A 15,390-nucleotide genomic window follows, 5' to 3' on the forward strand; every position below is an offset into this window, starting at 1 on the left:
TCAATTTGGTCCTACGGAACTTGACATGTAAATAAAATAAAACAATAATACAACCGAGCGGTAGCCGGCAGACGATGTGGCATAACCGTAACGGCTAGTGACAGACGTCAACTGTCAAGTAATTTTAACCCTACTATGCCTCTTTTGTCCACATACTTCTCATCAGATAGTGTGGTGGGTCTACCGCTTGTGCCCAGGTATTCCTGATCAGAGAGTGTATACATGAATTAAGTAGTGAGAATGTACTAACACCAGCAGCTTTCGTAAATTTGACTGTATAAAAGTGGTCACTTGCAACATCAAAGAGAATATAACATACATATTTAGTAGGCTTTCAGTGCCGTGGTCAGTTCCCATTAAATTCTTCTGACTTGCAGATCGCGTCCCACAGCGAAATAATAAACCAAAGTTTCTGCCGCTAACGCAGGTGTCCTCCATCATGATACCCGCCCTGCTCTAGGATCGCAGATTCGCTACTAGCCGGCCGTTGTGGCCGAGGGGTTCTAGGGGCTGCAGTCCGGAACCACGCTGATACTACGGTCGCAGGTTCGAGTGCTGCCTCGGGCATGGATGTGTGTGGTGTCCTTAGGTTAGTTAGGTTTAAGTATTTCTAAGTCTAAAGGACTGATGACCTCCGATGTTAAGTCCCATAGTGCTCACAGCCATTTGAACCATTTTTGAGCCATTCGTTACCGTAGCAACGAGATACCTGAACTCTTTGTATTGGGTTACGGCGACCCTCACCACTGCCGAGCCTAGGGACTTGAGAAAGCTTTCGATGTACACAAAGTCTTCTGTCGAGTGTTCCACAGCATTCTCCGCAGATACAATTCAAACTCTCATCTCACGACGAAAACTATTATTGTGCTCTAAATCATGCTGTGAAATTCTATTCCATACCACCATTCAGATTTAAGTTTCAGTTATAATTCTAAATCATACAGTGATGCACCTGCCTAATATTGTGTAGGATCCCCGCGAGCACGCAGAAGTACCTCAACACGGCGTGACATGTCTGAAGTTGTGCTGGAGGGAGCTGAAACCACTAACCTTGCAAGGCTGTCCAAAAATCCGTTAGAGTACGACGTGGTGGAGATCTCTTCTGTACAGCACGTTGCGAGACATCCCAAATATGCTCAATACTGATCACGTCTGTGGAGTTTGGTGGCCAGCGGAAGTGTTTAAACTTAGAAGAGTGTTCCTGGAGCCACTCTGTAGCAATTGTGTACGTGTGAGCTGCTGAAATTTCCCACGTCTGACGGAATGCACAATGGACATGAATGGATGCAGGTGACAAGGCAGGATGCTTAGGTACGTGTCACCTGTCACAGTCGCATCTAGATGTATCAGGGATCCCGTATCACTGTTACTGCACACGCCCTCACCATTAGAGGGTCTCCACCAGCTCGTACAGTCGCCTGCTGACATGCAGGGCACATGTATTCATGAGGTTGGCTCCATACACGTATGCGTGCATCCGCTCGATATACGTAATGTGAAACGAGACTCGTCCGACCAGGCGACATGTGTCCACTCATCGACAGTCCAATGTAGGTGTTGACGAGCTCAGGCAAGGCGTAAAGCTTTGTGTCGTACAGTCATCAAGGGTACACCAGTGGGCCTTCGGCGCCCATATCGACGACGTTTCGTTGAAAAGTTCGCACGCTGACACTTCTTGATGGCCCAGCATTGAAATCTGCAACAATTCGCTTAAGAGTTGCACTTGTCACGTTGGACGATTCTCTTCAGTCGTCATTGGTCCCCTTGTTGCAATATCTTGTCCTGCTGCAGCGATGCCGAAGATCTTATGTCTTACGGATTCCTGATATTCACGGTACACTGTTGGAATGGCCGTGCGGGGAAATCCCTTCTTCATCGCTATCTCGGAGATGCTGTTTCATCGGTCGTGCACTAAATGTAACACCATGTTCAAAGTCACTTAAATCTTGATAACCTGCCATTGTAGCGGCAGTAACTGAGATAACAACTGCACCAGACACCTGTTGTCTTATATAGGCGTTGCCGACCGCAGCGCCGTATTTTAACTGTTTACATATCTGTGTGTTTGAATACGGATGTCCATGCTAGTTTATTTGGCGCTTCAGTGTATGAATACGGATGTCTATGCTAGTTTATTTGGCGCTTCAGTGTAAATGCCATGCCGGCCGCTGTGTTCGAGCGGTTCTAGACGCTTCAGTCCGGCACCGCGCTGCTGTTACGGTCCTGCCTCGGGCATGGATGTGTGTGATGTCCTTAGATAAGTTAGGTTTAAGTAGTTCTAAGTCAAGGGGACTGATGACCTCAGATGTTGAGTCCAATAGCGCTTAGACCATTTTCTTGTTAAATGCCACACCTGACAGTCTACTGGTAGTGTAATGTATTGGAGCGTTCCCTGTCGATGTTGTAGCGTCGCTGCCGACGTGCGCAGCGTGGTCTACTGCAACGGCGTGCGGCGCGGCAGCGCAGACGACTGGCAGAGGCTGTGGGAGCACTACCTCGCTACCAACGTCGCCTCCGAGAAGACAATAGTCATCGCCGCACTCGGCTGCTCCAGCAACGTCACGGTCCTCGAGGAGTGAGTAGCATAGCGCAGAGTATTGGCAGCGAATCGCCTTGCTCGGATAAGCACACCGCACAATAAAAAGTGTTGGAGGGTATCTATATGTGAAGCATTCGGTTGGGCATCGGTGCTTTTCTTTTCTTTATTATATTTCAATTCCCTATCAGGGCAGGCTGGCAGCTCTTCAGCCGAAAGACGTAGAACAAACAATAGAAGACATTTGAAAATAACATAAAGGAGAAAACATGGTGTACATAGATTAACAAATGGGGGAACATCAGGGAAGATAACAGACAAAAAAAGGGGCGACTGTAAAATGGAGATCAAAACCGTAAAATGTAGCGCACACAAAAAAACACGCACTGGAACAATTAAAAGAACACAAGCCGCAGTATAACCTGAGCATAAAAGTATCGTCTCTTTGCGTAGCACATAACAAACACTGACAGAAACACTAAGCACAAAGCCAGCACACAATTAAAATCACACCTCTCGAAGCACAGGAGAACAGCACTAAACACAATACTGACGTGGCACACTGACAATGATCAAAATGGAGGCTCTGTCAGGTGCAAGGAGATGAGGGAGAGAAGGGGAGAAGGGAGGGAGGGGAAGAGAGGGAGGGAGATGGGCAGGGGGTGCGCATAGGAGGGCCAGATACGGAGGGACGTGGGTGGGAAAGAGGCGAGCATGGGGTCCAGGGTCTCGGGGGGGGGGGGGGAGAGGAACATCCGCTGTGGGAGAATGAGGAGAGAGGAAAAGGGGGCTCTGGCGAGGGGGGAACAAGGCCAGATTATAGTTGGAAGGAAGGGTATATGTCATGGCTAAGTTCATCATCTGGATGGCTCTGAGCACTATGGGACTTAACAGCTATGGTCATCAGTCCCCTAGAACTTAGAACTACTTAAACCTAACTAACCTAAGGACATCACACAACACTCAGCCATCACGAGGCAGAGAAAATCCCTGACCCCGCCGGGAATCGAATCCGGGAACCCGGGCGTGGGAAGCGAGAATGCTACCGCACGACCACGAGATGCGGGCATCATCTGGGAGGGAGAGGCGCTGGAAATAGCCTGATGAAGGAGATGGAGGGCGTGGAGGTGGAGAGAGGGAGGAATACAGCGATAGATATGTGGCAATAGGTGGGGGGGTGGATAGGAAAGAGGAATCCAGAGGGGGGGGGGGGGATCAAGCCTGCGGACAATGTAAAGGATGTGGAAATGTTGGAGGAACAGGAAGAGGTGGGGGAAGGGGATGAGTTCATACAGGAGCCGTGTGGGCGAAGGAAGGCAGATACGGAACGCAAGGTGGAGTGCATGGCGTTCGAGGATTTGGAGGGCCTTTTGAAAGCGGGTGAGGGCGGAGATCCAAGAAACGCTGGCATAACAGAGGATAGGATGGATAAGGGATTTGTAGGTGTGGAGGATGATGCAAGAATGCAATCCCCATGTCGGGCCACACAGGAGTTTCAGGAGGCGGAGGTGGGAATGGGCTTTCTGCTGGATGGTCTGGAGGTGAGTGGTCCAGGTGAGGTGACCGTCGAGGGTGAGGCCAAGGTATCTCAGGGTGGGGGTGAGCTGGATGGGACGACCATAAAGAGTGAGGTAGAACTCACGGATACGGAAGAAGCAGGGGGTGTGGCCTATGATGATTGTCTGGGTTTTGGAGGGGTTGAGACGGAGGAACCACTGGTTACATCAAGTAGTGAACTGGTTAAGGCTGGTTTGAAGGGTGCATTGAGACCGTTGAAGGGTAGGACAGAGCCAGGAAGGCGGTGTCATTAGCATACTGGAGAAGTTGGACAGGTGGGGGTGTCTTGGGCATATCAGCTGTATACAAGAGATAAAGGAGAGGGGAGAGGACAGAGCCCTGGGGGACGCCAGCAGTGGCATAAAAGATAGGCATCAGTGCTCGTGATGAAGGTGAAAATACTGTATCTGTTAACATGGAAAGTGGGAAGATGACATGTGGATATACATGAAAAAAAAAAAACCTTTGATGTTTAAATGAACTGAGTCGCCGGATCGTTGAGTACATACGAGGGCTGCCCAGAAAGTAATGCAGCGCAATTTTTTTCTCAGCCGAAAACAATGCTACGAATACGAAACGCTACGTCTGCTGAGCGAGCGCGCCATGTTTCCGTTACTTCCGACAGGTAGTGTAGCTGCAGGACAGTTTCAAAATGGCGTCTGCAGATGATGTTGTTTACAAGCAACGTGCCGTCATTAAATTTCTCACTGCAGGGAAAGAAACTATGGGGAATATTCACAAACGTTTGTACGAAGTCTATATACCATCTGCTGTCAACAGAACCACAGTCGCTGAGCACAGAGGGTGAGGTCATCAGAATGCGTCCGGCGGAGCTGCACGATTTTCAGCGGTCGGGGAGATGATCCACGGCTGTCACACTTGACATGTCGCAGCGAGATTATGTTGTCGTTCGCGAGGACAGACGCAGTGCGACTCGGAAGTTGGCGCTGAATCTGTCAATAAGCGAAGGAAGTGGGGTTGCAATTATCCGCGCTCTTCGATATTGAAAAGTGGGTGAAAGATGGGTCCCGCAGTGTCTAACGGTGGATCACAAATCGCACAGAAAAAACATTTGGCTTGATTTTCTGCAAAGTTTTGAAGATGAGGGGGGGGGGGCCTTGGCCCGGGTTCTGACAGGTGATAAAAACTGGGTTCACTATTTTGAGCCCGAAACAAAAACAGTCGTTGGAATGGCGCCACTCCCACTCCCCACACAAGAAAAAATTCAAAGCAACTGCTTCCACCGGTAAGGTCATGACCATGTTCTGGGACAGTGAAGGTGTGATTCTCATTGGTGTGATGCCAAGAGGCGGTGGCATTAATTCAGAAGCATATGTCAACCCATTAAAAAACTCAAGACGCGCTTCTGGAGACTTCGGCGCCACAGAAAACCGGCCCCACACAAGTCTGAGGACCGCTGAAAACATCGCAAAACACGGTTGGACAGTGTTACCCCATCCACCCTCCAACCATGACCTAGCCCCTCGGACTTCCATGCGTTTGGGCCTTTAAAGAATGCCATTCGTGGAAGACATTTAAGACGATGTGGAGGTGGTACACACAGTGAAGCACTGGCTCCGCCTCCAGGACAAGGATAGCTACCGACAGAGCATACACCTCTATGTTTCGCTCTGGAATAAGGCCATAGAACAGGATGGAGATTACGTAGAAAAATAGGGTTCGTAGATTAAATACTATTCTTTCGTGTGTGTAATTCTCCTTATCTTCAGTAAAGAACTGTTGAAGAAAAAAAATGGGGTGCATTATTTTCCGGGCAACCCTCGTATAAAATAAATAACTTGGCCATATTCATCTGCTGCACAACGGATACCAGTAGGACATAAAAATGGGAGCTTGTGAGAGAATACGTAAGCGCGTGCTCCGGTAAAAAAACTGATTAAACTAACAAACTAAACAACTAACAAATGGCTGATCATTGTTATTCTCAGCTGAGTTAACAAATTACATTTACATCTGCGTCTTGGAGACCACAGCAGGATTGATCATTAATCATGGAAGGGTCAGGGGAATCTTTCAGTTGCGACATTCACGCAGATATAAACATATCATAGAGATTCAGGACAGATATAATAATAAAGAAAAAGTTCACCAGTATGCACGGGGTTAGCAAACGGTCGTTCCCTTGGCTTGAGTGAACGGAGAAACTGAACAAGGATTCATCGAGAAAAGTAGACCGTTAATAATTGCACCATACACGAAACCCTAAAACTAATTTGGAAGTTTTACCCAGAGAATCAGTAACTGTGACATGTAAGGATCCTCACAATCCACGAACACGTGGTCGTGACAAACAAAAATTGTACACAAAATAAGTGGTTCAATTCATAATAACTAAGCAAATTGGACAAGATACTTACTATGATACACGATCTGCGAATTAGGGCACTCAGATCCGTCTTAACACGTGCTGAGACACGAAAGATATGTGGAAATTAGATTACGAACTGAAATCGAAATTAGCGAAGTTTCAGAAATCTTTTCAGTTATACTATACTCGTAAGATCATCAACGAACTAAATTACATTGAACTGAGAAGATACATCAATCGTCCACGTGTTTGAACAAATGTGGAGCAAAACAATAGCTTGCATGTGTGCCCAAGTGCAACTGTCTATAATGTTCCGAAATTAGCAGGACAAATTCATATATCGCTCAACGAGCACTGATCGCGAAAGCAAGACGTTAATTTTGACTGGAGTTGAAATCTACAAAAATAAGATATTGAATTGACTGTGAATAGGCACACTCACACTTAGTCGGTCTCGCGTCTCCCGGAACACTGCCGAGCAAACTTTTGTCGAACCCACGGGTCCCGTTCCTCCTGAAGTGTCTAGAGAGCTCCCTGTTGAGTGGTGCAAATGTACAAGAGTTTCGTGTAAGTCGAAGAGAAACCTCTTTGCTACTTGGTGCGTGCTTTATAGGGTTGGATATTTTGCCACAGTAGCAGGCTTCTTTTACTCTCACAAATCTACATACTGAATTTTATCTTGTACGCTCTCATCCATGCTCTTCATTCATCATGTGAGAGAAGGAAAGGATGTACATACTGATACACTGCCTATAAATGTACTGAAAGTACATTTCGAGCTCCGATAACTACCTAAAATCTTAGTGATAAGTGAAATAAAGATAATATACATTGTGGCCACTACAGTCACACTCAGCTAATCAGTCTTTTTTTTCCGAGATATTTTACGGTTTGCGCTCAGAATTGAGGTGTCAGAGTTGGGGACTTTAAGTTAAATGTAAAAAAAAAAAATCATGAGGAGGCTCATGTAGAGACCCTTCAAGGCAATCTCCAGCAGAAATCCTTATAATTTCATGCAGCACAGCCTTTCACCTCGAATCTGATGAAGTAGAGATTGCATAAGGTTCCACAGTTATGTCATGTCCACTGAATCCTCTCACTGGTGGTTAGATCCCATAGAGCTATATAACTGCGAAGATGTGGATTGCCAAGTTTGAACAGTTGCTTCAAACTGTTCTGTACCACTTCGTACACAACAGTAAGGTTCAAATGGCTCTGAGCACTATGGGACTCAACTGCTGTGGTCATTAGTCCCCTAGAACTTAGAACTACTTAAACCTAACTAACCTAGGGACATCACACACATCCATGCCCGAGGCAGGATTCGAACCTGCGATCGTAGCAGTCGCACGGACTGCGCGCCTAGAACCGCGAGACCACCGCGGCCGGCAACAGTAAGGAGTGGTGGTCTACAGACTAGTGCAGCAGCTGTTGTCGTAGCAAAGATGGACAAGAGCAAAATGATAACTAAACGAGTTAACACATCAAACCGAAGATTTACTTATATGTCCCCAAGTGGGAAGAGAGTCCACCAATCACAACAATAACAGCGATGGAGTCGGAGCAGTGACTAGGTGGCCGCTGTATCCTATATCGAAGTAGCTCCAAGCGCGAGTGGGCTAAGTCGTTCCCGCCGGACGTTCTGTATCATGGCGTCAGAGGGCGATCATATTCCAGAACCACTGGAGGCGTGGTGCAACGGGCGTGCTCCAGTGGGTCTGCCGGATCCCGCACTATTATCGGCATAGGACGGAGACTTGCAACTCCGTTGCCAACTGTGATATGTAGGTAGGATGTTACCGAGATGTAATACCAAACAAATAGTGACAGACATTTTATTTGTGATAAAAATTGGGTGAATTAGCAGGCTAGGCTAGATGCGATAGGATGCCTGACTGTGAAACCATCGATGTATGGGTGCAACCCTGTGAACACGGCTGTTGACATCTTGGATGGCAGGAGTTTCCACTGGATATTCCTCACGAAAATGTAGAAGAAAAAGCAACACCGATAATGTTGAAATAAACATACTGGTGCATGCTGCTTCCATGGTGCTCGGGTGTACTACCGAATCGAGTTATTGGAGATCACGATATTTTGACGAACAACAGTTCTGGCAACATCAGGTGGTGCGGATGGAATGAAGTGTCTGCTGCGTGCTGTCGGTACTTAAGTCTACCGATTCGGAATTTGAACCTTGTCGGCCCGCAACATGATCGGTTGAGCGTGTGTGGTGTGGTATGTGTGTGTGTGTGTGGGGGGGGGGGGGGGGATGAGTGTGAGATTGAATTGGTGGAAGGCAGGGAAAGTACCCCAGTCTCCTTCCGCGCACCGTCCCTATCGCATCTCGTGTCCAGAACCCAAGTTTAGCTTTAATGGAGCTCGAGATTGGTTCTCGTTCCTTGCTCAGTTGGAAACACATGTCCCTGTTAATTAAATTATCAGTTACACGAATTTCAGTTGTGACTTTAAGATGCAGTCCCAAAGTTTATCGGTGGTAACCAAGACTTTCCATTCACTGTTAATTCATTTTATGCCCATTTTCAGCGTAGTGCTACGCTACTGTAGAGTTTATGGGGACTTGATTTTCAAAAGCAGTTGAAATCAGTGCAGCTGATAAATTAATCAACAGGGACACTGACGTCCCACTGAGAAACGCGTGGTAGCCAATATTAAGCTTCAACAAAGCAGAACGTGACGCCCGAACGTGAGATGCGATAGACGGCGGACGGAAAGCAAATGAGACTCCTCCCGTGGCTTGTCCCCCTCACCACCACAGTCCTGCCCCCCTCCCCCACCCCCCTAGCCCAAAAACCCAACCTACCGTCGAGCACGGTGCGGGGTCAACGAGACTCCAACTCTGGACCAACAGGTACAAATACGGCTAGCACACAACGGACACTATTCCATCAGCACCGCCTGTTGATGTTGGAACAATTGTTCGCCGATATATTACGGACTTTCGACAGCTGGAAGGCCAGTACACCCCGAGAACCTTGGAAGTAGCATATACATCGGGAAAGCCTCTATTCGCATACAATCCTTGTTCACGTTAACGGTAATGTGAATCAGACCCACGTTACGGTAGGAGAAACGCCTCCAAAACCAGCTCCGGAATGATCTACACACTACACACTCGCCAGGTTAAGTGCACGTTTGGTGATCATTGCAGTAACGCCTTGTATCATTTCAAAAGAGCCAAAATTGTGACACTCGGGCCTCATTACACGCGTCTGTTCTCCTACAGTCCAATTTGTGTGTGACTGGTCCATCAAAGACGGGCAGCATTATGAGCTGGTGTGGCCAAAGGTGTGTAGCGATGATACCAAATGCAAATGTCCATTGCAGACAGTTCCCTTCGCAATCTTCTTTTTTTCATCTCCTTATCCCGTTTCTTCACAGAGTCGGCATATTAATCTGGATCTGGCAATGTTAGTGGTAGGTGGTGGCATAATATCTTTCTTGTCAAACGAGGTTCCATTTTAGTCCGTTTTCATAAAGACTGTCATCAATTGACCGCATTTTTAAGAATGCAGCCATGTTTTTCTTAAATTCCTCAACGTATCAATAATAATTTTAAAATCATACAAATTTTTATTTGTTCAGACCCTGTCTTTATATATGCACTCGGCTACAGAGCGACAATATACACTCCTGGAAATGGAAAAAAGAACACATTGACACCGGTGTGTCAGACCCACCATACTTGCTCCGGACACTGCGAGAGGGCTGTACAAGCAATGATCACACGCACGGCACAGCGGACACACCAGGAACCGCGGTGTTGGCCGTCGAATGGCGCTAGCTGCGCAGCATTTGTGCACCGCCGCCGTCAGTGTCAGCCAGTTTGCCGTGGAATACGGAGCTCCATCGCAGTCTTTAACACTGGTAGCATGCCGCGACAGCGTGGACGTGATCCGTATGTGCAGTTGACGGACTTTGAGCGAGGGCGTATAGTGGGCATGCGGGAGGCCGGGTGGACGTACCGCCGAATTGCTCAACACGTGGGGCGTGAGGTCTCCACAGAACATCGATGTTGTCGCCAGTGGTCGGCGGAAGGTGCACGTGCCCGTCGACCTGGGACCGGACCGCAGCGAGGCACGGATGCACGCCAAGACCGTAGGATCCTACGCAGTGCCGTAGGGGACCGCACCGCCACTTCCCAGCAAATTAGGGACACTGTTGCTCCTGGGGTATCGGCGAGGACCATTCGCAGCCGTCTCCATGAAGCTGGGCTACGGTCCCGCACACCGTTAGGCCGTCTTCCACTCACGCCCCAACATCGTGCAGCCCGCATCCAGTTGTGTCGCGACAGGCGTGAATGGAGGGACGAATGGAGACGTGTCGTCTTCAGCGATGAGAGTCGCTTCTGCCTTGGTGCCAATGATGGTCGTATGCGTGTTTGGCGGCGTGCAGGTGAGCGCCACAATCAGGACTGCATACGACCGAGGCACACAGGGCCAACACCCGGCATCATGGTCTGGGGAGCGATCTGCTACACTGGCCGTACACCTCTGGTGATCGTCGAGGGGACACTGAATAGTGCACGGTACATCCAAACCGTCATCGAACCCATCGTTCTACCATTCCTAGACCGGCAAGGGAACTTGCTGTTCCAACAGGACAATGCACGTCCGCATGTATCCCGTGCCACCCAACGTGCTCTAGAAGGTGTAAGTCAACTACCCTGGCCAGCAAGATCTCCGGATCTGTCCCCCATTCAGCATGTTTGGGACTGGATGAAGCGTCGTCTCACGCGGTCTGCACGTCCAGCACGAACGCTGGTCCAACTGAGGCGCCAGGTGGAAATGGCATGGCAAGCCGTTCCACAGGACTACATCCAGCATCTCTACGATCGTCTCCATGGGAGAACAGCAGCCTGCATTGCTGCGAAAGGTGGATATACACTGTACTAGTGCCGACATTGTGAATGCTCTGTTGCTTGTGTCTATGTGCCTGTGGTTCTGTCAGTGTGATCATGTGATGTATCTGACCCCAGGAATGTGTCAATAAAGTTTCCCCTTCCTGGGACAATGAATTCACGGTGTTCTTATTTCAGTTTCCAGGAGTGTATTTCTGCCAGCCAATCCCTGTCTGGTCGAGTGTATTGTGTTCCGTTTCTCCCCAGTGTAGGTAGTTAGTTTAAATTTGTTCGTGATTATTGCAATTAATCACAAAAAATTTAAATTACCAGATTATGAATAATAGAAGGGCCATGAACAATCACCTTGGCCGACAACATTATGATATCCATAGGCAAGGGAAATAAGTGACGTTGTCCTTACCTCACATGTTGCTTGATAGTGGAAATCATTAATATTAATATAAAAAAATTCTGTCTGTTTCTTCTCTTCGTTTCATTAGCGGCTTGAAATTCCTTTTCCTAGTATTGCTTCGTTCAATATGGCTCACTTTTCTTCAGTCCATTGTTTTCAGTATTTTGCACTTTCAGTTCAGTACATGAAGCGGAGAAAAACAATTTGTAATGACATAATGACAAGAAAATTTCATCCATAGAATATTTATAAAATGGTCCTGACACAATCGCCAATGTCATGTATTCTTTGTCTCTGCAGTATGGGAAGCTATTTTATATTTACTTGTGATAGTTAAACGTTATCGAAAGAAATGATCCACTACAATGCCAGCAAGAAAAGAAAATATGTTGTTACATTTTACTTTATGAGTGTCATGGAACAATTAGGTGCAAGCCAGGAAGACTTCATTGGAATGCTGCGAGTTGGGGACTAGAAACCGTGTTGTTGTCAATTGTGAATGTAAATAAATCGTTTGCTTAATAATATACGGACTTCGTTTAAAAACATAGATTGCAGATTCGACTTACAAATGTTGAAATGAGTCGCCGTTAGAGGGCTTGGAGCGCGCGGTTGTCACGTCACAAACTCCTTATTTCCAATTAAGTAAATGGCCCAAAAAAATATAAAAAAATCTTCACTATTACAGGAAGGCAGGGTTACGACCTAGACTACAAAATAAAGATGAAGTGATTCAGATAGCATTTTTATTTAACAACGGGATTAAAGATGTAGTAGCCGTCTAGCAGCGAGGCTCAGCAAGAATGAAAGAAATCACTGTATTCTAGTATGTTGACAAAAACCAATCAGAATGAATTTCACAGACAAATTGTATACAGAGATGACGTTTATCATCAGAAATTAAGTCTTAATTTCGCTGTTGTTTTCTACTAGATTCCGTCAGGGTAGCTGCTTGAAATGAAATGATTTGCTACGCGGGAGAGTGAATGAAATACCAATACCGGAAAAAAATAAACATTACATGTAGCTTTTAACACACACTTTAATTGGAGCTTTCAGTGTCATGGTATTTGACTCTGCAGGTACCTGGCCACGACGTCTGATGGCAGCATGGACATCAGGAGCCAAGACTACTCGGCGGTGTACTCAGCCGTGTACAGCAACCCCACCGGCTACCAGGCCGCCATCAACTACGTCACCAACAACAAAGGCGTCAGGTACGCACAGACACCAACTTTTACACTCTTCATTTGCTAACAGAAAGCTTGCGATCTCACTTGTTTGTAGATATGAAATCCCTTATCTATTCCAACACTCGAAGTAACCTTCATAGTGTCCAGACCATGTATGAAGTGGATAAACAGAGCCAGACAATCTTCATCTACACTGATGCTCATAAATTAAGGATAACTTCAGAATGTGGTGCCACACAACGTGGCACTACATAAAACTGGCGCTAATAGCATAGGCACATAGGGAACACACACGACACAGATATGTAAGTCCACGGTACTGGTGATAAGTGAGAAAACCGTCCCGAAACACATGTGTTACCAAACACCACTGTTTCCTGCTCATGTACCCCAACATCAATACGGGATATGATCACCATGCACTTGTACAAACGCAGCACATCGGGTTACCATACTCTGGATCCGGTGGTCGAGCAGCTGCTGGGGTATAGTCTCCAATTCTTGCACCAGTGCCTATCGGAACTCCTGAAGTGTCCTAGGGGTTTGACTACGTGCAGCGATACGTCGACCGTGAGCATCCCAGACATGCTCGATGGGGTTTAGGTCTGGAGAACAGGCAGGCCACTCCACTCGCCCTTATATATTCTGTTTCAAGATACTCCTCTACAATGGCAGCTCGGTGGGGCCAAGCATTATCATCCATCAGGAGGAAGGTGGGACCTACTGCTCCCAGAAAAGGGGGACATACTGGTGCAAAATGACGTTCCGATACACCTGACCTGTTACATTTCCTCTGTCAAAGACATGCAGGGGTGTATGTGCACCAATCATAATCCCACACCACATCATCAAACCACAACCACCAAACAGGTCCCTTTCAAGGACGTATCTGGTTCCTGGTTCACGCCAGATGAAAACTGGGCGAGAATCACTGTTCAGACTATACCTGGACTCGTCCGTGAGAATAACCTGGAACCACTGTTCCAATGACCATGTGCTGTGTTCTTCACACCAGGCTTTACGGGCTCTCCTGTGAACAGGGGTCAGTGGAATGCACCTTGCAGGTCTCCGAGCGAATAAACCATGTCTGTTCAGTCGTCTGTAGACTGTGTGTCTCGAGACAACTATTCCATTGGCTGCGGTAAGGTCTCGAGCAAGGCTACCTACAGTACTCTGTGGCCGTCTGCGGGCACTGATGGTGAGATATCGGTCTTCTTGTGGTGTTGTACGCTATGGAGGTCCCGTACTGTAGCGCCTGTACACGTTTTCTATTTGCTGGAATCGTTGCCATAATCTTGAGATCACACTTTGTGGCACATGGAGGGCCCGTGCTACGACCTGCCTGAAGTCGCCCTAGTATTCTACTCTTCATAATGTCATCAATATGTGTTCTTTGAGCCATTTTCAACACATATTCACCATTAGAACGTCTGAAAATGTCTGCACACTTACTCACTGCACCGTATTCTGACATGCACCAACACACCTCTGCATATTAGACTGCTGCCAGCACCACCGTGTGAAGGCCACAGGCCAAATGCACCGCATGGTCATACCCCGAGGTGATTTAAACCCACAAACCACCCACCAGAGCGTTGTTTCACCATGTTTCAGCTTTATCCTTAATTTATGAGCATGAGTGTATATCGACGTCTGTACTCCGCAACCACTTCACGGTGTGTGGCGTAAGATACCTCGTGTACCTCTGTCACTTCTCCGTTTCCTATTCCTGTCGTGGATAGTGAGTGGGAGGAACTGGTGTTGGTAAGCTGCAATGTGAGGTCGAATTTCTCTGTTTTTACTTTCGAGGACTATTCACGGGATATTTGTTGGAGGGAGCAATATGTAGACTTACTTTTTTAAGAACATACACCCTCAAAATTTTAACAGTAAACTACACTGTAAAGCACAGTGCCTTACTTTTAGTGTATTCCAGTGGAGCTGTATGAATGTCTCTGGCTTTCAACATGCCTGAGAATAGAAGTCGTGAAGATATCGAAACTAGCTGGAACTGGAGACGAGTGTCACGCTTTGCCAGTGACAAATACAGACCCGACAAGAATTCCTGCTGTCAGTCAATACAGCTCCGTCTCGACCAGTTTCCGAGTGAACAGTGACTTCGCTTCAGTCCAGACGAGTTTTCACATTCTACCGGAAAATGAGTTCGAAATAAAATCCGAAACCGCTCCTGCAGAAAAATTAAGATTACTTAACTTACACACGTTGTTAAGAACTTCTTAGCAAATGAAGCTGTTAATCATCAAATCAGTAAACCATTGCGGAGCAGCAGTGCTGTAGTACTCTCAACGATGGATAAACAATAATGTATAGTTTGTTGACATCTAGAGAATTCCGGGTCCAGTTATATCTTAAATCATTGTGCTCTTAGGCTCCTCTGCAGTTCATTATCTCCTACACTTTTTTTCTAATTTGTCCCCTCATTTCTTAACCTATCAGGTCACCTGACTGTCAACATTCTTCTGTAGCGCCACATCTCAG

The 15,390-nt window shown here is 47.0% G+C and overlaps 1 protein-coding gene across 1 annotated transcript in view; it reads left to right on the top strand.

Moving 5' to 3' along the window:
- Positions 1–15,390, top strand: part of LOC126273019 (aminopeptidase N-like) — a 161,133-nt gene that overhangs the window by 129,079 nt on the left and 16,664 nt on the right. Inside the window, exons 14-15 of the mRNA XM_049976391.1 lie at positions 2,408–2,575; positions 12,781–12,915. Coding sequence (XP_049832348.1) covers positions 2,408–2,575; positions 12,781–12,915 — 303 coding nt within the window. The remainder of the gene's footprint in view (positions 1–2,407; positions 2,576–12,780; positions 12,916–15,390) is intronic.

Source organism: Schistocerca gregaria, chromosome 5, assembly GCF_023897955.1.
Source record: "Schistocerca gregaria isolate iqSchGreg1 chromosome 5, iqSchGreg1.2, whole genome shotgun sequence".
Taxonomy (NCBI): domain Eukaryota; kingdom Metazoa; phylum Arthropoda; class Insecta; order Orthoptera; family Acrididae; genus Schistocerca; species Schistocerca gregaria.